This window comes from Drosophila ananassae, chromosome 2L (assembly GCF_017639315.1).
Source record: "Drosophila ananassae strain 14024-0371.13 chromosome 2L, ASM1763931v2, whole genome shotgun sequence".
NCBI lineage: Eukaryota > Metazoa > Arthropoda > Insecta > Diptera > Drosophilidae > Drosophila > Drosophila ananassae.
Window position 1 is genome coordinate 27,894,875 of NC_057927.1, and position 19,196 is coordinate 27,914,070.

The 19,196-nt window shown below is 35.8% G+C and overlaps 9 protein-coding genes across 9 annotated transcripts; all 9 read left to right on the top strand.

Annotated features, from left to right (window-relative positions):
- Window positions 1–401: 401 nt before the first annotated feature.
- On the top strand, window positions 402–794 carry LOC116656599 (protein new-glue 1-like). Its single transcript, XM_032456469.1, has one exon. The coding sequence runs from the start codon at window positions 463–465 to the stop codon at window positions 745–747; it is 285 nt and encodes a 94-aa protein (XP_032312360.1). The 5' UTR covers window positions 402–462; the 3' UTR covers window positions 748–794.
- A 1,836-nt stretch (window positions 795–2,630) lies between these two features.
- LOC116656590 (probable 1,4-beta-D-glucan cellobiohydrolase B) lies at window positions 2,631–3,049 on the top strand. The gene has a single exon (XM_032456400.1). The coding sequence runs from the start codon at window positions 2,731–2,733 to the stop codon at window positions 3,007–3,009; it is 279 nt and encodes a 92-aa protein (XP_032312291.1). The 5' UTR covers window positions 2,631–2,730; the 3' UTR covers window positions 3,010–3,049.
- Window positions 3,050–4,249: 1,200 nt separating this feature from the next.
- On the top strand, window positions 4,250–4,682 carry LOC116656602 (integumentary mucin C.1-like). Its single transcript, XM_032456487.1, has one exon. It carries the CDS (start codon window positions 4,359–4,361, stop codon window positions 4,638–4,640), a length of 282 nt encoding a protein of 93 aa, XP_032312378.1. The 5' UTR covers window positions 4,250–4,358; the 3' UTR covers window positions 4,641–4,682.
- A 981-nt stretch (window positions 4,683–5,663) lies between these two features.
- LOC116656593 (protein new-glue 1-like) lies at window positions 5,664–6,060 on the top strand. Its single transcript, XM_032456412.2, has one exon. It carries the CDS (start codon window positions 5,729–5,731, stop codon window positions 6,011–6,013), a length of 285 nt encoding a protein of 94 aa, XP_032312303.1. The 5' UTR covers window positions 5,664–5,728; the 3' UTR covers window positions 6,014–6,060.
- Window positions 6,061–7,865: 1,805 nt separating this feature from the next.
- On the top strand, window positions 7,866–8,284 carry LOC116656586 (probable 1,4-beta-D-glucan cellobiohydrolase B). The gene has a single exon (XM_032456370.1). The coding sequence runs from the start codon at window positions 7,966–7,968 to the stop codon at window positions 8,242–8,244; it is 279 nt and encodes a 92-aa protein (XP_032312261.1). The 5' UTR covers window positions 7,866–7,965; the 3' UTR covers window positions 8,245–8,284.
- Window positions 8,285–9,484: 1,200 nt separating this feature from the next.
- LOC116654554 (integumentary mucin C.1-like) lies at window positions 9,485–9,917 on the top strand. Its single transcript, XM_032449809.1, has one exon. The coding sequence runs from the start codon at window positions 9,594–9,596 to the stop codon at window positions 9,873–9,875; it is 282 nt and encodes a 93-aa protein (XP_032305700.1). The 5' UTR covers window positions 9,485–9,593; the 3' UTR covers window positions 9,876–9,917.
- A 985-nt stretch (window positions 9,918–10,902) lies between these two features.
- On the top strand, window positions 10,903–11,295 carry LOC26514189 (protein new-glue 1). Its single transcript, XM_014905423.2, has one exon. It carries the CDS (start codon window positions 10,964–10,966, stop codon window positions 11,246–11,248), a length of 285 nt encoding a protein of 94 aa, XP_014760909.2. The 5' UTR covers window positions 10,903–10,963; the 3' UTR covers window positions 11,249–11,295.
- Window positions 11,296–13,096: 1,801 nt separating this feature from the next.
- Window positions 13,097–13,518, top strand: LOC116654555 (integumentary mucin C.1-like). Its single transcript, XM_032449810.1, has one exon. It carries the CDS (start codon window positions 13,197–13,199, stop codon window positions 13,476–13,478), a length of 282 nt encoding a protein of 93 aa, XP_032305701.1. The 5' UTR covers window positions 13,097–13,196; the 3' UTR covers window positions 13,479–13,518.
- Window positions 13,519–18,143: 4,625 nt separating this feature from the next.
- On the top strand, window positions 18,144–19,051 carry LOC116654521 (protein new-glue 1-like). The gene has a single exon (XM_032449674.2). The coding sequence runs from the start codon at window positions 18,720–18,722 to the stop codon at window positions 19,002–19,004; it is 285 nt and encodes a 94-aa protein (XP_032305565.1). The 5' UTR covers window positions 18,144–18,719; the 3' UTR covers window positions 19,005–19,051.
- The last annotated feature ends 145 nt before the right edge of the window (window positions 19,052–19,196 follow it).

The following is a 19,196-nucleotide window of genomic DNA, read 5'->3' on the forward strand; positions in this document are numbered from 1 at the left end:
AAAAATACTTTCAATAAGAAAGAACAAAAGCTGTCAAAAAACGTCAAATATTTATTTAAACATTCTGATAGGTTTTTTTATTCATTAAAAATTTTCCAAATAGTAATAGGAATTTAATTTTTATACAAAAAAATTATCCTAACTTTTTTGTCCAAGTTTTTGTCGAAACCAAGGTATTTACTTGTGGTTTAATTTTTTTTTCTTCAAGGTCTTCCAAATGCCGGATTCGATTTTTAAGTTTTAATTACCAATAAGTTCCGATTTGTGTGATTATTTTATCAGGGCGTGAATTATTTGAACAGCAATTATTGGTTTGAGTATCAGTTCTAGTGATTCGCGCTTGTTTATTATAAGCCACCATAAGAGGAAATCACTTTTTTAAATAAATAGGTATAGTTTTGGTATAAAAGCCACAAGTTCATAAACCTCTTGCCATAAACCAAGTTGATCACTTGCCATAAAATGAAATACCTCTTCGTAATCGCCCTCATCGTCCTGGCTATCCAGTTGGCCTCGGCAGCTACAACCAGCGATGCCACCACAACGACAACCACCGCCGCAACAACGACGACTACAACGACAACGACGGATTCTTCCACCACCACAACCACCGAATCGTCCTCCACTGGAACCAAGCGCTGCTCCAAGAGCAATAACTGGTGTGGCACATTCAGGCCCAAGAAGAAGTGCAAGCACCCCAAGAGGTGCCACAAGACTATTGTGATAGTGACTCACAAAAAGAACTGATAAAGCATTAGGAATTCTTTTCAATAAAACCAAAATTTTAAAACTAATTGAGTCCAAAATTATGTTCATTGAAGCTTTTGAAACTGTACTACTGTAGCTAGGTGGATTTTGGCATGCGAAAAGCTTTACAAGCCTATGAAGAGAAAGATATAATGCGGGATAGAGTTAGAACCCTAGAATTGGACAAGGAGGCGTTCGAAGAGATCTTTGATGACATAAAGCTAAAGCAGAAATAGGCAGAAAGTCGGAATACTGAGCTGCGTGCTTTTGAGGAAAGGAAGTTTCCGAGGAGATTACTTTTCTAAAAATGACGAATGCCCAGCCATTTCGGACATATTCCCAATAGTTTTAATGGCTTCATTACCCTCAGATCGTTAGTTAAGCGCTCTGTAGGATAGATGCCTCCAGGAACTTGACTTAGTTCAGGAGAAAGTTAGAAGAAATGTGAATAGAGAGTTTTTTAAAAACTAACGGATGTTTTTTGGGAAACTTCCTTTTCCGTAACCCTGCCAAAGATTATTTGATCCGCCCATTATAGTTGGAATGGATGTCTTAACAGTGGGATCCCAAGGAGGTGCAGGATTGGCAGGTGCCACAGGGTGACCAGAAAAAATGCCTAAATTTTAGACATTCAATTTTGAATTAATTATCATAGCAAAACAATGTTTAAAACTACTTTCAATGATGTAAAGGAGTATATTTCTAAACTATAAGTTAAATCAATTGGAAAATGGCTCCAGGTGGAAACTACAGAATTTTAAACACATTATCATATCACTTAAAAAATTGCAAAAATTGGCCCAAATTCCAATAGAATTCTGTAGAATATCAAAATATTCGAAGTTTTAAGATCGAGAAGGTGTAATACTTAAAGATCTGCAAAGTATTACCCGAGTTATACATATATTTCCATTTGCCTATTTAATATTCTTTATTCTTTATTAATATTCTTTAAATATGAAATTTTTTATTCACCTTTTAGCGAATATATTAACTATTTTGGAACCAACCGGAAATTTGATTTACCAAGTTTGTGATTGAAACTGATGGTACTCGATACACATTTAATTCATCAAGGAGGCAATCTATTTATCTACCATCTATCTATTTCAAAAGATCGGAAAAATTAACCAAAGAAATTTAATTACCCCATTCTTTAGGATCAGCGCCTTAACACCTACAAGGAGCTACAACTCCCGCAGAATCATCAAAAATATGTGTAACTATTACATATAGCTATTACACTATTCAAAAGATGCGACGAACCACCATTACAAAGTGAGAATATTACATATTGTAGGAATCTGTCGTCACAGTTTCGAAAGGTAGGGGAATAATACGCTGTTAGTAAATATTTAGTTACACTCCAGCAGAATAGAAACAGAACTTACAATTTCAATTTACGTATTAAGGGGTTTGAAGTTTTGGATTTATATAGTCGCAGAGAAATCAGTTCAAACGCCTCCACCACAACAACCACTGAGAAGACCCACCATGGCAAAAGGCTCTGCTGGAAGGGCAATGACTGGGACCTACACTCCAAAGAGGAGTCGAAGGAGCAGGAGCAAGAGTCCACATACCAAAATTCGAGTGTAAATAAAATACACAAGTGCACACAATGTCAAGTGTTTTTTAAGTATTCAAAAAGATTCTACAAGATTCCGATAATCTGAATCCAAATAGGAAACCCAAAAATGGGGCGAACATTACAGCTGTCTTAGAAATAATTAACTTCATCGCTTGTTTGTAACATATAAATATTTGCTTATTTGAGCTTACTCCAATTTTGAAGCACTCAAGCAGAAAATATTTGTTATATTTATGTGCGACGTAAATATTTTGTAAAAACTTTTTTGGAATATGATTCCGAAGCGGAAATGTCAAAGTCCGTATAAAAGACCTGATTCTTGGCGCAGATAATCAGATCATTCGATCGGCTCTTTCCCGACAAGCTCGAAAAACATAGCCCGAAGATCATCCGACATGAAATACCTTTTCGTAGTAGCCTTCCTCGCCTTGGCCATCCAATTTGCCTCTGCAGCAACAACCAGTGATGCCACCACAACAACCACCGCCGCAACAACAACTACAACGACAACGACGGATTCTTCTACAACAACAACCACCGAATCGTCCTCCACTGGAACGAAGCGCTGCTCCAAGAGCAACAACTGGTGTGGCACGTTCAGGCCCAAGAAGAAGTGCAAGCACCCCAAGAAGTGTCACAAGACCATCGTGAGGGTGACCCACAGGAAGGGCTAAATCTTAACACTGATATCAAATAAATAACTTTCAACCGAAATTGAGATTTTTGTTTGTTATAAAAAGATTTTTAATGGAAGCAATGAGGTATGTATTCTTGATAAAAATTTATTTTTGTCAAAAATGCAGTTTTAAATTATAGTATAGCCCTTCGAAGATTAACATTTCTTTACATTATTAACATTTCCTAATTTCTCACCTTGAAATTAGAAATTTTAAAATATATGAAATTCCCGGAGTCTCTTTACTGCTCTTTTTGTTGCAACCTCAATGGACCTGCTGATTAAGAGCTTTTAAATTTTTATAGGTTTATATATTTTACCATATTTATATAGCAAATATTTAGCTACTTTTTAGAATATGTATCAGAATCATTAACATCCAACCATTCTCTTGATGCCATGGATTTATATAAAAGGCATTTTAGCACATGTAAAGGCAGTTTCAAAGATTCGTCCAAGATAATGTAACTTTAGCAGTCGCCCTGATCGCTCTGGTCCTCTAGTTGGCCGCTTCCCCCCAAACACCACAGCGGCATCGGCTAATGCAAGCACTACAGAAGCCTCCTCCGACTCCACCACCACCTGAAGCACTGCTTCAGGAGCAACAACTGGTGTGGCTTTTAATAAGAGCAAAGCCCTTTTTTCAATTATAAATAACTGAAGTACGACATAATATACGGAGTTTAAAATTAAATTAAATTTCAAGAAATAATAACCATAAACACATTTTATAGTGCAAGCATAATACCAGAGTGACTGCCAAATGTCTGTCTAATTGCATGGTTTTATAGGAAACAAATAAGATGTTTAATAGAATATCTCCATCAGTTAAAAATAAAATCAGAGAAAATTCCAATTCTAAACATCTTATCCGATCTGGCAAACTTAAGTTGTATAGACCGAGGGCTAACAAGAATTAATTCAAATTTGCATAAAAAGGTTTTTATACAAAGTCTTTTAACTTTAGACAGAACAATTAGGGATACAAAGCTAATTATTTTCAAATTCAAAGCTGTGTCAATTTACTTTCTGTTGGACATTTTTATTTTTTTAAGGCGTTTTAAGTTCTGCATACTCTGAGGCGCTTACATCCACTTATTTAAAAATATTTAATTACTTGTTTACGCAAGTATCTTGTTTGTATCCACTAAGGAAATCTCTGTCATGTTTGCTTCACCAAAATAACTGAATTGCTCAGTAGAAAATAAATAATTCATGCGGAAATAGAAAAAATAGTATAAAAACACATGTGATGGTCCAATAGATCACAAAACTCGATCATCCCTCTCTGAAAGAGTTCGAAATCATTTACTCCACATTATTAGTACATTAAAAAAAAAAATCGACATGAAATATCTATTCGTAGTCGCCTTCCTCGCCTTGGCCATCCAATTAGCCTCGACAGCTACAACCAGTGATGCCACCACAACAACCACCGCCGCAACAACGACAACTACAACGACAACGACGGATTCTTCTACAACAACAACCACCGAATCGTCCTCCACTGGAACGAAGCGCTGCTCCAAGAGCAACAACTGGTGTGGCACGTTCAGGCCCAAGAAGAAGTGCAAGCACCCCAAGAAGTGTCACAAGACCATCGTGAGGGTGACCCACAGGAAGGGCTGAATCTTAACACTCTGATATCAAATAAAAACCTTTAAACCGAAATTGAGATTTTTGTCTTCCCTGTTCAAGATCCTTAAGAAAAAGATTACAAATAGAAGCAATATACTTTTTTAAAATCAATGTAATTTAGATTACATTGTATTTTGTACTGTAACGGAAACGGAACTGGGTTCACCATCACCACCGATGCCACTGCAACCATCACCACCACAGCGGCATCGGCAGCCGCAACAATCCCAGAAGCCTCTTCAGACTCACCACCACCTCTTCCGGGAGGCCCATCGCAAGAAGCTAGGCTGGTGGTGAACCGACTGGTGCGGAACGTTCATACACAAGAAGTGCAACCAGTCTAATAGGTGCAAAAAGATCAATGTGGTATCGATTCCTAAGGGACAAGCTACAAAGGATTATTATAAGCATTGTACATGTATTTTAACTAATCAGAAATAAAACTTATTCGAAAATAAACTAAATATATCCAATATCTAATAAAAACGCATTTTTATCTCTATTGATCTACATGAGGAATTTTATTCTTTGGTGCTACATAAAATATAACGTTTCAAAAATTTCATTTTGAATAAAACTCGACAGTTATTTTAAATATTTAAAAAAAATGCACAAAAAAAATACTTTCAATAAGAAAAGAACAAAAGCTGTCAAAAAACGTCAAATATTTATTTAAACATTCTGATAGGTTGTTTTATTCATTAAAAATTTTCCAAATAGTAATAGGAATTTAATTTTTATACAAAAAAATTATCCTAACTTTTTTGTCCAAGTATTTGTCGAAACCAAGGTATTTACTTGTGGTTTAATTTTTTTTTCTTCAAGGTCTTCCAAATGCCGGATTCGATTTTTCAGTTTTAATTACCAATAAGTTCCGATTTGTGTGATTATTTTATCAGGGCGTGAATTATTTTAACAGCAATTATTGGTATGAGTATCAGTTCTAGTGATTCGCGCTTGTTTATTGTAAGCCACCATAAGAGGAAATCACTTTTTTAAATAAATAGGTATAGTTTTGGTATAAAAGCCACAAGTTCATAAACCTCTTGCCATAAACCAAGTTGATCACTTGCCATAAAATGAAATACCTCTTCGTAATCGCCCTCATCGTCCTGGCTATCCAGTTGGCCTCGGCAGCTACAACCAGCGATGCCACCACAACGACAACCTCCGCCGCAACAACGACGACTACAACGACAACGACGGATTCTTCCACCACCACAACCACCGAATCGTCCTCCACTGGAACCAAGCGCTGCTCCAAGAGCAATAACTGGTGTGGCACATTCAGGCCCAAGAAGAAGTGCAAGCACCCCAAGAGGTGCCACAAGACTATTGTGATAGTGACTCACAAAAAGAACTGATAAAGCATTAGGAATTCTTTTCAATAAAACCAAAATTTTAAAACTAATTGAGTCCTAAATTATGTTCATTGAAGCTTTTGAAACAATATACTGTAGCTAGGTGGATTTTGGCATGCGAAAAGCTTTACAAGCCCATGAAGAGAAAGATATAATGCGGGATAGAGTTAGAACCCTAGAATTGGACAAGGAGGCGTTCGAAGAGATCTTTGATGACATAAAGCTAAAGCAGAAATAGGCAGAAAGTCGGAATACTGAGCTGCGTGCTTTTGAGGAAAGGAAGTTTCCGAGGAGATTACTTTTCTAAAAATGACGAATGCCCAGCCATTTCGGACATATTCCCAATAGTTTTAATGGCTTCATTACCCTCAGATCGTTAGTTAAGCGCTCTGTAGGATAGATGCCTCCAGGAACTTGACTTAGTTCAGGAGAAAGTTAGAAGAAAAGTGAATAGAGAGTTTTTTAAAAACTAACGGATGTTTTTTGGGAAACTTCCTTTTCCGTAACCCTGCCAAAGATTATTTGATCCGCCCATTATAGTTGGAATGGATGTCTTAACAGTGGGATCCCAAGGAGGTGCAGGATTGGCAGGTGCCACAGGGTGACCAGAAAAAATGCCTAAATTTTAGACATTCAATTTTGAATTAATTATCATAGCAAAACAATGTTTAAAACTACTTTCATTGATGTAAAGGAGTATATTTCTAAACTATAAGTTAAATCAATTGGAAAATGGCTCCAGGTGGAAACAACAGAATTTTAAACACATTATCATATCACTTAAAAAATTGCAAAAATTGGCCCAAATTCCAATAGAATTCTGTAGAATATCAAAATATTCGAAGTTTTAAGATCGAGAAGGTGTAATACTTAAAGATCTGCAAAGTATTACCCGAGTTATACATATATTTCCATTTGCCTATTTAATATTCTTTATTCTTTATTAATATTCTTTAAATATGAAATTTTTTATTCACCTTTTAGCGAATATATTAACTATTTTGGAACCAACCGGAAATTTGATTTACCAAGTTTGTGATTGAAACTGATGGTACTCGATACACATTTAATTCATCAAGGAGGCAATCTATTTATCTACCATCTATCTATTTCAAAAGATCGGAAAAATTAACCAAAGAAATTTAATTACCCCATTCTTTAGGATCAGCGCCTTAACACCTACAAGGAGCTACAACTCCCGCAGAATCATCAAAAATATGTGTAACTATTACATATAGCTATTACACTATTCAAAAGATGCGACGAACCACCATTACAAAGTGAGAATATTACATATTGTAGGAATCTGTCGTCACAGTTTCGAAAGGTAGGGGAATAATACGCTGTTAGTAAATATTTAGTTACACTCCAGCAGAATAGAAACAGAACTTACAATTTCAATTTACGTATTAAGGGGTTTGAAGTTTTGGATTTATATAGTCGCAGAGAAATCAGTTCAAACGCCTCCACCACAACAACCACTGGGCAATGACTGGTGCGGGACCTACACTCCAAAGAGGAGTCGAAGGAGCAGGAGCAAGAGTCCACATACCAAAATTCGAGTGTAAATAAAATACACAAGTGCACACAATGTCAAGTGTTTTTTAAGTATTCAAAAAGATTCTACAAGATTCCGATAATCTGAATCCAAATAGGAAACCCAAAAATGGGGCGAACATTACAGCTGTCTTAGAAATAATTAACTTCATCGCTTGTTTGTAACATATAAATATTTGCTTATTTGAGCTTACTCCAATTTTGAAGCACTCAAGCAGAAAATATTTGTTATATTTATGTGCGACGTAAATATTTTGTAAAAACTTTTTTGGAATATGATTCCGAAGCGGAAATGTCAAAGTCCGTATAAAAGACCTGATTCTTGGCGCAGATAATCAGATCATTCGATCGGCTCTTTCCCGACAAGCTCGAAAAACATAGCCCGAAGATCATCCGACATGAAATACCTTTTCGTAGTAGCCTTCCTCGCCTTGGCCATCCAATTTGCCTCTGCAGCAACAACCAGTGATGCCACCACAACAACCACCGCCGCAACAACAACTACAACGACAACGACGGATTCTTCTACAACAACAACCACCGAATCGTCCTCCACTGGAACGAAGCGCTGCTCCAAGAGCAACAACTGGTGTGGCACGTTCAGGCCCAAGAAGAAGTGCAAGCACCCCAAGAAGTGTCACAAGACCATCGTGAGGGTGACCCACAGGAAGGGCTAAATCTTAACACTGATATCAAATAAATAACTTTCAACCGAAATTGAGATTTTTGTTTGTTATAAAAAGATTTTTAATGGAAGCAATGAGGTATGTATTCTTGATAAAAATTTATTTTTGTCAAAAATGCAGTTTTAAATTATAGTATAGCCCTTCGAAGATTAACATTTCTTTACATTATTAACATTTCCTAATTTCTCACCTTGAAATTAGAAATTTTAAAATATATGAAATTCCCGGAGTCTCTTTACTGCTCTTTTTGTTGCAACCTCAATGGACCTGCTGATTAAGAGCTTTTAAATTTTTATAGGTTTATATATTTTACCATATTTATATAGCAAATATTTAGCTACTTTTTAGAATATGTATCAGAATCATTAACATCCAACCATTCTCTTGATGCCATGGATTTATATAAAAGGCATTTTAGCACATGTAAAGGCAGTTTCAAAGATTCGTCCAAGATAATGTAACTTTAGCAGTCGCCCTGATCGCTCTGGTCCTCTAGTTGGCCGCTTCCCCCCAAACACCACAGCGGCATCGGCTAATGCAAGCACTACAGAAGCCTCCTCCGACTCCACCACCACCTGAAGCACTGCTTCAGGAGCAACAACTGGTGTGGCTTTTAATAAGAGCAAAGCCCTTTTTTCAATTATAAATAACTGAAGTACGACATAATATACGGAGTTTAAAATTAAATTAAATTTCAAGAAATAATAACCATAAACACATTTTATAGTGCAAGCATAATACCAGAGTGACTGCCAAATGTCTGTCTAATTGCATGGTTTTATAGGAAACAAATAAGATGTTTAATAGAATATCTCCATCAGTTAAAAATAAAATCAGAGAAAATTCCAATTCTAAACATCTTATCCGATCTGGCAAACTTAAGTTGTATAGACCGAGGGCTAACAAGAATTAATTCAAATTTGCATAAAAAGGTTTTTATACAAAGTCTTTTAACTTTAGACAGAACAATTAGGGATACAAAGCTAATTATTTTCAAATTCAAAGCTGTGTCAATTTACTTTCTGTTGGACATTTTTATTTTTTTAAGGCGTTTTAAGTTCTGCATACTCTGAGGCGCTTACATCCACTTATTTAAAAATATTTAATTACTTGTTTACGCAAGTATCTTGTTTGTATCCACTAAGGAAATCTCTGTCATGTTTGCTTCACCAAAATAACTGAATTGCTCAGTAGAAAATAAATAATTCATGCGGAAATAGAAAAAATAGTATAAAAACACATGTGATGGTCCAATAGATCACAAAACTCGATCATCCCTCTCTGAAAGAGTTCGAAATCATTTACTCCACATTATTAGTACATTAAAAAAAAAAATCGACATGAAATATCTATTCGTAGTCGCCTTCCTCGCCTTGGCCATCCAATTAGCCTCGACAGCTACAACCAGTGATGCCACCACAACAACCACCGCCGCAACAACGACAACTACAACGACAACGACGGATTCTTCTACAACAACAACCACCGAATCGTCCTCCACTGGAACGAAGCGCTGCTCCAAGAGCAACAACTGGTGTGGCACGTTCAGGCCCAAGAAGAAGTGCAAGCACCCCAAGAAGTGTCACAAGACCATCGTGAGGGTGACCCACAGGAAGGGCTGAATCTTAACACTCTGATATCAAATAAAAACCTTTAAACCGAAATTGAGATTTTTGTCTTCCCTGTTCAAGATCCTCCAGAAAAAGATTACAAATAGAAGCAATATACTTTTTTAAAATCAATGTAATTTAGATTACATTGTATTTTGTACTGTAACGGAAACGGAACTGGGTTCACCATCACCACCGATGCCACTGCAACCATCACCACCACAGCGGCATCGGCAGCCGCAACAATCCCAGAAGCCTCTTCAGACTCACCACCACCTCTTCCGGGAGGCGCATCGCAAGAAGCTAGGCTGGTGGTGAACCGACTGGTGCGGAACGTTCATACACAAGAAGTGCAACCAGTCTAATAGGTGCAAAAAGATCAATGTGGTATCGATTCCTAAGGGACAAGCTACAAAGGATTATTATAAGCATTGTACATGTATTTTAACTAATCAGAAATAAAACTTATTCGAAAATAAACTAAATATATCCAATATCTAATAAAAACGCATTTTTATCTCTATTGATCTACATGAGGAATTTTATTCTTTGGTGCTACATAAAATATAACGTTTCAAAAATTTCATTTTGAATAAAACTCGACAGTTATTTTAAATATTTAAAAAAAATGCACAAAAAAAATACTTTCAATAAGAAAAGAACAAAAGCTGTCAAAAAACGTCAAATATTTATTTAAACATTCTGATAGGTTGTTTTATTCATTAAAAATTTTCCAAATAGTAATAGGAATTTAATTTTTATACAAAAAAATTATCCTAACTTTTTTGTCCAAGTATTTGTCGAAACCAAGGTATTTACTTGTGGTTTAATTTTTTTTTCTTCAAGGTCTTCCAAATGCCGGATTCGATTTTTCAGTTTTAATTACCAATAAGTTCCGATTTGTGTGATTATTTTATCAGGGCGTGAATTATTTTAACAGCAATTATTGGTATGAGTATCAGTTCTAGTGATTCGCGCTTGTTTATTGTAAGCCACCATAAGAGGAAATCACTTTTTTAAATAAATAGGTATAGTTTTGGTATAAAAGCCACAAGTTCATAAACCTCTTGCCATAAACCAAGTTGATCACTTGCCATAAAATGAAATACCTCTTCGTAATCGCCCTCATCGTCCTGGCTATCCAGTTGGCCTCGGCAGCTACAACCAGCGATGCCACCACAACGACAACCACCGCCGCAACAACGACGACTACAACGACAACGACGGATTCTTCCACCACCACAACCACCGAATCGTCCTCCACTGGAACCAAGCGCTGCTCCAAGAGCAATAACTGGTGTGGCACATTCAGGCCCAAGAAGAAGTGCAAGCACCCCAAGAGGTGCCACAAGACTATTGTGATAGTGACTCACAAAAAGAACTGATAAAGCATTAGGAATTCTTTTCAATAAAACCAAAATTTTAAAACTAATTGAGTCCTAAATTATGTTCATTGAAGCTTTTGAAACAATATACTGTAGCTAGGTGGATTTTGGCATGCGAAAAGCTTTACAAGCCCATGAAGAGAAAGATATAATGCGGGATAGAGTTAGAACCCTAGAATTGGACAAGGAGGCGTTCGAAGAGATCTTTGATGACATAAAGCTAAAGCAGAAATAGGCAGAAAGTCGGAATACTGAGCTGCGTGCTTTTGAGGAAAGGAAGTTTCCGAGGAGATTACTTTTCTAAAAATGACGAATGCCCAGCCATTTCGGACATATTCCCAATAGTTTTAATGGCTTCATTACCCTCAGATCGTTAGTTAAGCGCTCTGTAGGATAGATGCCTCCAGGAACTTGACTTAGTTCAGGAGAAAGTTAGAAGAAAAGTGAATAGAGAGTTTTTTAAAAACTAACGGATGTTTTTTGGGAAACTTCCTTTTCCGTAACCCTGCCAAAGATTATTTGATCCGCCCATTATAGTTGGAATGGATGTCTTAACAGTGGGATCCCAAGGAGGTGCAGGATTGGCAGGTGCCACAGGGTGACCAGAAAAAATGCCTAAATTTTAGACATTCAATTTTGAATTAATTATCATAGCAAAACAATGTTTAAAACTACTTTCATTGATGTAAAGGAGTATATTTCTAAACTATAAGTTAAATCAATTGGAAAATGGCTCCAGGTGGAAACAACAGAATTTTAAACACATTATCATATCACTGGCCAGCAAAAATTGGCCCAAATTCCAATAGAATTCTGTAGAATATCAAAATATTCGAAGTTTTAAGATCGAGAAGGTGTAATACTTAAAGATCTGCAAAGTATTACCCGAGTTATACATATATTTCCATTTGCCTATTTAATATTCTTTATTCTTTATTAATATTCTTTAAATATGAAATTTTTTATTCACCTTTTAGCGAATATATTAACTATTTTGGAACCAACCGGAAATTTGATTTACCAAGTTTGTGATTGAAACTGATGGTACTCGATACACATTTAATTCATCAAGGAGGCAATCTATTTATCTACCATCTATCTATTTCAAAAGATCGGAAAAATTAACCAAAGAAATTTAATTACCCCATTCTTTAGGATCAGCGCCTTAACACCTACAAGGAGCTACAACTCCCGCAGAATCATCAAAAATATGTGTAACTATTACATATAGCTATTACACTATTCAAAAGATGCGACGAACCACCATTACAAAGTGAGAATATTACATATTGTAGGAATCTGTCGTCACAGTTTCGAAAGGTAGGGGAATAATACGCTGTTAGTAAATATTTAGTTACACTCCAGCAGAATAGAAACAGAACTTACAATTTCAATTTACGTATTAAGGGGTTTGAAGTTTTGGATTTATATAGTCGCAGAGAAATCAGTTCAAACGCCTCCACCACAACAACCACTGGGCAATGACTGGTGCGGGACCTACACTCCAAAGAGGAGTCGAAGGAGCAGGAGCAAGAGTCCACATACCAAAATTCGAGTGTAAATAAAATACACAAGTGCACACAATGTCAAGTGTTTTTTAAGTATTCAAAAAGATTCTACAAGATTCCGATAATCTGAATCCAAATAGGAAACCCAAAAATGGGGCGAACATTACAGCTGTCTTAGAAATAATTAACTTCATCGCTTGTTTGTAACATATAAATATTTGCTTATTTGAGCTTACTCCAATTTTGAAGCACTCAAGCAGAAAATATTTGTTATATTTATGTGCGACGTAAATATTTTGTAAAAACTTTTTTGGAATATGATTCCGAAGCGGAAATGTCAAAGTCCGTATAAAAGACCTGATTCTTGGCGCAGATAATCAGATCATTCGATCGGCTCTTTCCCGACAAGCTCGAAAAACATAGCCCGAAGATCATCCGACATGAAATACCTTTTCGTAGTAGCCTTCCTCGCCTTGGCCATCCAATTAGCCTCGACAGCTACAACCAGTGATGCCACCACAACAACCACCGCCGCAACAACGACAACTACAACGACAACGACGGATTCTTCTACAACAACAACCACCGAATCGTCCTCCACTGGAACGAAGCGCTGCTCCAAGAGCAACAACTGGTGTGGCACGTTCAGGCCCAAGAAGAAGTGCAAGCACCCCAAGAAGTGTCACAAGACCATCGTGAGGGTGACCCACAGGAAGGGCTAAATCTTAACACTGATATCAAATAAATAACTTTCAACCGAAATTGAGATTTTTGTTTGTTATAAAAAGATTTTTAATGGAAGCAATGAGGTATGTATTCTTGATAAAAATGTATTTTTGTCAAAAATGCAGTTTTAAATTATAGTATAGCCCTTCGAAGATTAACATTTCTTTACATTATTAACATTTCCTAATTTCTCACCTTGAAATTAGAAATTTTAAAATATATGAAATTCCCGGAGTCTCTTTACTGCTCTTTTTGTTGCAACCTCAATGGACCTGCTGATTAAGAGCTTTTAAATTTTTATAGGTTTATATATTTTACCATATTTATATAGCAAATATTTAGCTACTTTTTAGAATATGTATCAGAATCATTAACATCCAACCATTCTCTTGATGCCATGGATTTATATAAAAGGCATTTTAGCACATGTAAAGGCAGTTTCAAAGATTCGTCCAAGATAATGTAACTTTAGCAGTCGCCCTGATCGCTCTGGTCCTCTAGTTGGCCGCTTCCCCCCAAACACCACAGCGGCATCGGCTAATGCAAGCACTACAGAAGCCTCCTCCGACTCCACCACCACCTGAAGCACTGCTTCAGGAGCAACAACTGGTGTGGCTTTTAATAAGAGCAAAGCCCTTTTTTCAATTATAAATAACTGAAGTACGACATAATATACGGAGTTTAAAATTAAATTAAATTTCAAGAAATAATAACCATAAACACATTTTATAGTGCAAGCATAATACCAGAGTGACTGCCAAATGTCTGTCTAATTGCATGGTTTTATAGGAAACAAATAAGATGTTTAATAGAATATCTCCATCAGTTAAAAATAAAATCAGAGAAAATTCCAATTCTAAACATCTTATCCGATCTGGCAAACTTAAGTTGTATAGACCGAGGGCTAACAAGAATTAATTCAAATTTGCATAAAAAGGTTTTTATACAAAGTCTTTTAACTTTAGACAGAACAATTAGGGATACAAAGCTAATTATTTTCAAATTCAAAGCTGTGTCAATTTACTTTCTGTTGGACATTTTTATTTTTTGAGGCATTTTAAGTTCTGCATACTCTGAGGCGCTTACATCCACTTATTTACAAATATTTAATTACTTGTTTACGCAAGTATCTTGTTTGTATCCACTAAGGAAATCTCTGTCATGTTTGCTTCACCAAAATAACTGAATTGCTCAGTAGAAAATAAATAATTCATGCGGAAATAGAAAAAATAGTATAAAAACACATGTGATGGTCCAATAGATCACAAAACTCGATCATCCCTCTCTGAAAGAGTTCGAAACGTTCAGGCCCAAGAAGAAGTGCAAGCACCCCAAGAAGTGTCACAAGACCATCGTGAGGGTGACCCACAGGAAGGGCTAAATCTTAACACTGATATCAAATAAATAACTTTCAACCGAAATTGAGATTTTTGTTTGTTATAAAAAGATTTTTAATGGAAGCAATGAGGTATGTATTCTTGATAAAAATGTATTTTTGTCAAAAATGCAGTTTTAAATTATAGTATAGCCCTTCGAAGATTAACATTTCTTTACATTATTAACATTTCCTAATTTCTCACCTTGAAATTAGAAATTTTAAAATATATGAAATTCCCGGAGTCTCTTTACTGCTCTTTTTGTTGCAACCTCAATGGACCTGCTGATTAAGAGCTTTTAAATTTTTATAGGTTTATATATTTTACCATATTTATATAGCAAATATTTAGCTACTTTTTAGAATATGTATCAGAATCATTAACATCCAACCATTCTCTTGATGCCATGGATTTATATAAAAGGCATTTTAGCACATGTAAAGGCAGTTTCAAAGATTCGTCCAAGATAATGTAACTTTAGCAGTCGCCCTGATCGCTCTGGTCCTCTAGTTGGCCGCTTCCCCCCAAACACCACAGCGGCATCGGCTAATGCAAGCACTACAGAAGCCTCCTCCGACTCCACCACCACCTGAAGCACTGCTTCAGGAGCAACAACTGGTGTGGCTTTTAATAAGAGCAAAGCCCTTTTTTCAATTATAAATAACTGAAGTACGACATAATATACGGAGTTTAAAATTAAATTAAATTTCAAGAAATAATAACCATAAACACATTTTATAGTGCAAGCATAATACCAGAGTGACTGCCAAATGTCTGTCTAATTGCATGGTTTTATAGGAAACAAATAAGATGTTTAATAGAATATCTCCATCAGTTAAAAATAAAATCAGAGAAAATTCCAATTCTAAACATCTTATCCGATCTGGCAAACTTAAGTTGTATAGACCGAGGGCTAACAAGAATTAATTCAAATTTGCATAAAAAGGTTTTTATACAAAGTCTTTTAACTTTAGACAGAACAATTAGGGATACAAAGCTAATTATTTTCAAATTCAAAGCTGTGTCAATTTACTTTCTGTTGGACATTTTTATTTTTTTAAGGCGTTTTAAGTTCTGCATACTCTGAGGCGCTTACATCCACTTATTTACAAATATTTAATTACTTGTTTACGCAAGTATCTTGTTTGTATCCACTAAGGAAATCTCTGTCATGTTTGCTTCACCAAAATAACTGAATTGCTCAGTAGAAAATAAATAATTCATGCGGAAATAGAAAAAATAGTATAAAAACACATGTGATGGTCCAATAGATCACAAAACTCGATCATCCCTCTCTGAAAGAGTTCGAAACGTTCAGGCCCAAGAAGAAGTGCAAGCACCCCAAGAAGTGTCACAAGACCATCGTGAGGGTGACCCACAGGAAGGGCTAAATCTTAACACTGATATCAAATAAATAACTTTCAACCGAAATTGAGATTTTTGTTTGTTATAAAAAGATTTTTAATGGAAGCAATGAGGTATGTATTCTTGATAAAAATGTATTTTTGTCAAAAATGCAGTTTTAAATTATAGTATAGCCCTTCGAAGATTAACATTTCTTTACATTATTAACATTTCCTAATTTCTCACCTTGAAATTAGAAATTTTAAAATATATGAAATTCCCGGAGTCTCTTTACTGCTCTTTTTGTTGCAACCTCAATGGACCTGCTGATTAAGAGCTTTTAAATTTTTATAGGTTTATATATTTTACCATATTTATATAGCAAATATTTAGCTACTTTTTAGAATATGTATCAGAATCATTAACATCCAACCATTCTCTTGATGCCATGGATTTATATAAAAGGCATTTTAGCACATGTAAAGGCAGTTTCAAAGATTCGTCCAAGATAATGTAACTTTAGCAGTCGCCCTGATCGCTCTGGTCCTCTAGTTGGCCGCTTCCCCCCAAACACCACAGCGGCATCGGCTAATGCAAGCACTACAGAAGCCTCCTCCGACTCCACCACCACCTGAAGCACTGCTTCAGGAGCAACAACTGGTGTGGCTTTTAATAAGAGCAAAGCCCTTTTTTCAATTATAAATAACTGAAGTACGACATAATATACGGAGTTTAAAATTAAATTAAATTTCAAGAAATAATAACCATAAACACATTTTATAGTGCAAGCATAATACCAGAGTGACTGCCAAATGTCTGTCTAATTGCATGGTTTTATAGGAAACAAATAAGATGTTTAATAGAATATCTCCATCAGTTAAAAATAAAATCAGAGAAAATTCCAATTCTAAACATCTTATCCGATCTGGCAAACTTAAGTTGTATAGACCGAGGGCTAACAAGAATTAATTCAAATTTGCATAAAAAGGTTTTTATACAAAGTCTTTTAACTTTAGACAGAACAATTAGGGATACAAAGCTAATTATTTTCAAATTCAAAGCTGTGTCAATTTACTTTCTGTTGGACATTTTTATTTTTTGAGGCATTTTAAGTTCTGCATACTCTGAGGCGCTTACATCCACTTATTTACAAATATTTAATTACTTGTTTACGCAAGTATCTTGTTTGTATCCACTAAGGAAATCTCTGTCATGTTTGCTTCACCAAAATAACTGAATTGCTCAGTAGAAAATAAATAATTCATGCGGAAATAGAAAAAATAGTATAAAAACACATGTGATGGTCCAATAGATCACAAAACTCGATCATCCCTCTCTGAAAGAGTTCGAAACGTTCAGGCCCAAGAAGAAGTGCAAGCACCCCAAGAAGTGTCACAAGACCATCGTGAGGGTGACCCACAGGAAGGGCTAAATCTTAACACTGATATCAAATAAATAACTTTCAACCGAAATTGAGATTTTTGTCTTCCCTGTTCAAGATCCTTAAGAAAAAGATTACAAATAGAAGCAATATACTTTTTTAAAATCAATGTAATTTAGATTACAATGTATTTTGTACTGTAACGGAAACGGAACTGGGTTCACCATCACCACCGATGCCACTGCAACCATCACCACCACAGCGGCATCGGCAGCCGCAACAATCCCAGAAGCCTCTTCAGACTCACCACCACCTCTTCCGGGAGGCCCATCGCAAGAAGCTAGGCTGGTGGTGAACCGACTGGTGCGGAACGTTCATACACAAGAAGTGCAACCAGTCTAATAGGTGCAAAAAGATCAATGTGGTATCGATTCCTAAGGGACAAGCTACAAAGGATTATTATAAGCATTGTACATGTATTTTAACTAATCAGAAATAAAACTTATTCGAAAATAAACTAAATATATCCAATATCTAATAAAAACGCATTTTTATCTCTATTGATCTACATGAGGAATTTTATTCTTTGGTGCTACATAAAATATAACGTTTCAAAAATTTCATTTTGAATAAAACTCGACAGTTATTTTAAATATTTAAAAAAAATGCACAAAAAAAATACTTTCAATAAGAAAGAACAAAAGCTGTCAAAAAACGTCAAATATTTATTTAAACATTCTGATAGGTTTTTTTATTCATTAAAAATTTTCCAAATAGTAATAGGAATTTAATTTTTATACAAAAAAATTATCCTAACTTTTTTGTCCAAGTATTTGTCGAAACCAAGGTATTTACTTGTGGTTTAATTTTTTTTTCTTCAAGGTCTTCCAAATGCCGGATTCGATTTTTCAGTTTTAATTACCAATAAGTTCCGATTTGTGTGATTATTTTATCAGGGCGTGAATTATTTTAACAGCAATTATTGGTATGAGTATCAGTTCTAGTGATTCGCGCTTGTTTATTGTAAGCCACCATAAGAGGAAATCACTTTTTTAAATAAATAGGTATAGTTTTGGTATAAAAGCCACAAGTTCATAAACCTCTTGCCATAAACCAAGTTGATCACTTGCCATAAAATGAAATACCTCTTCGTAATCGCCCTCATCGTCCTGGCTATCCAGTTGGCCTCGGCAGCTACAACCAGCGATGCCACCACAACGACAACCACCGCCGCAACAACGACGACTACAACGACAACGACGGATTCTTCCACCACCACAACCACCGAATCGTCCTCCACTGGAACCAAGCGCTGCTCCAAGAGCAATAACTGGTGTGGCACATTCAGGCCCAAGAAGAAGTGCAAGCACCCCAAGAGGTGCCACAAGACTATTGTGATAGTGACTCACAAAAAGAACTGATAAAGCATTAGGAATTCTTTTCAATAAAACCAAAATTTTAAAACTAATTGAGTCCTAAATTATGTTCATTGAAGCTTTTGAAACAATTTACTGCATCTTGTGGCTTTTGGCATGCGGAAAGATTTACCATGGAGAGCTTGAAGAAAGTTATGGTGTGGGATAGTGTTAGGTCCCTAGAGCTGGAAAAGGAGG

Coding starts and splice junctions, on each gene's coding strand:
- LOC116656599 (XM_032456469.1), top strand. CDS start 463: ATGAAATACCTCTTCGTAATCGCCCTCATCGTCCTGGCTATCCAGTTG.
- LOC116656590 (XM_032456400.1), top strand. CDS start 2,731: ATGAAATACCTTTTCGTAGTAGCCTTCCTCGCCTTGGCCATCCAATTT.
- LOC116656602 (XM_032456487.1), top strand. CDS start 4,359: ATGAAATATCTATTCGTAGTCGCCTTCCTCGCCTTGGCCATCCAATTA.
- LOC116656593 (XM_032456412.2), top strand. CDS start 5,729: ATGAAATACCTCTTCGTAATCGCCCTCATCGTCCTGGCTATCCAGTTG.
- LOC116656586 (XM_032456370.1), top strand. CDS start 7,966: ATGAAATACCTTTTCGTAGTAGCCTTCCTCGCCTTGGCCATCCAATTT.
- LOC116654554 (XM_032449809.1), top strand. CDS start 9,594: ATGAAATATCTATTCGTAGTCGCCTTCCTCGCCTTGGCCATCCAATTA.
- LOC26514189 (XM_014905423.2), top strand. CDS start 10,964: ATGAAATACCTCTTCGTAATCGCCCTCATCGTCCTGGCTATCCAGTTG.
- LOC116654555 (XM_032449810.1), top strand. CDS start 13,197: ATGAAATACCTTTTCGTAGTAGCCTTCCTCGCCTTGGCCATCCAATTA.
- LOC116654521 (XM_032449674.2), top strand. CDS start 18,720: ATGAAATACCTCTTCGTAATCGCCCTCATCGTCCTGGCTATCCAGTTG.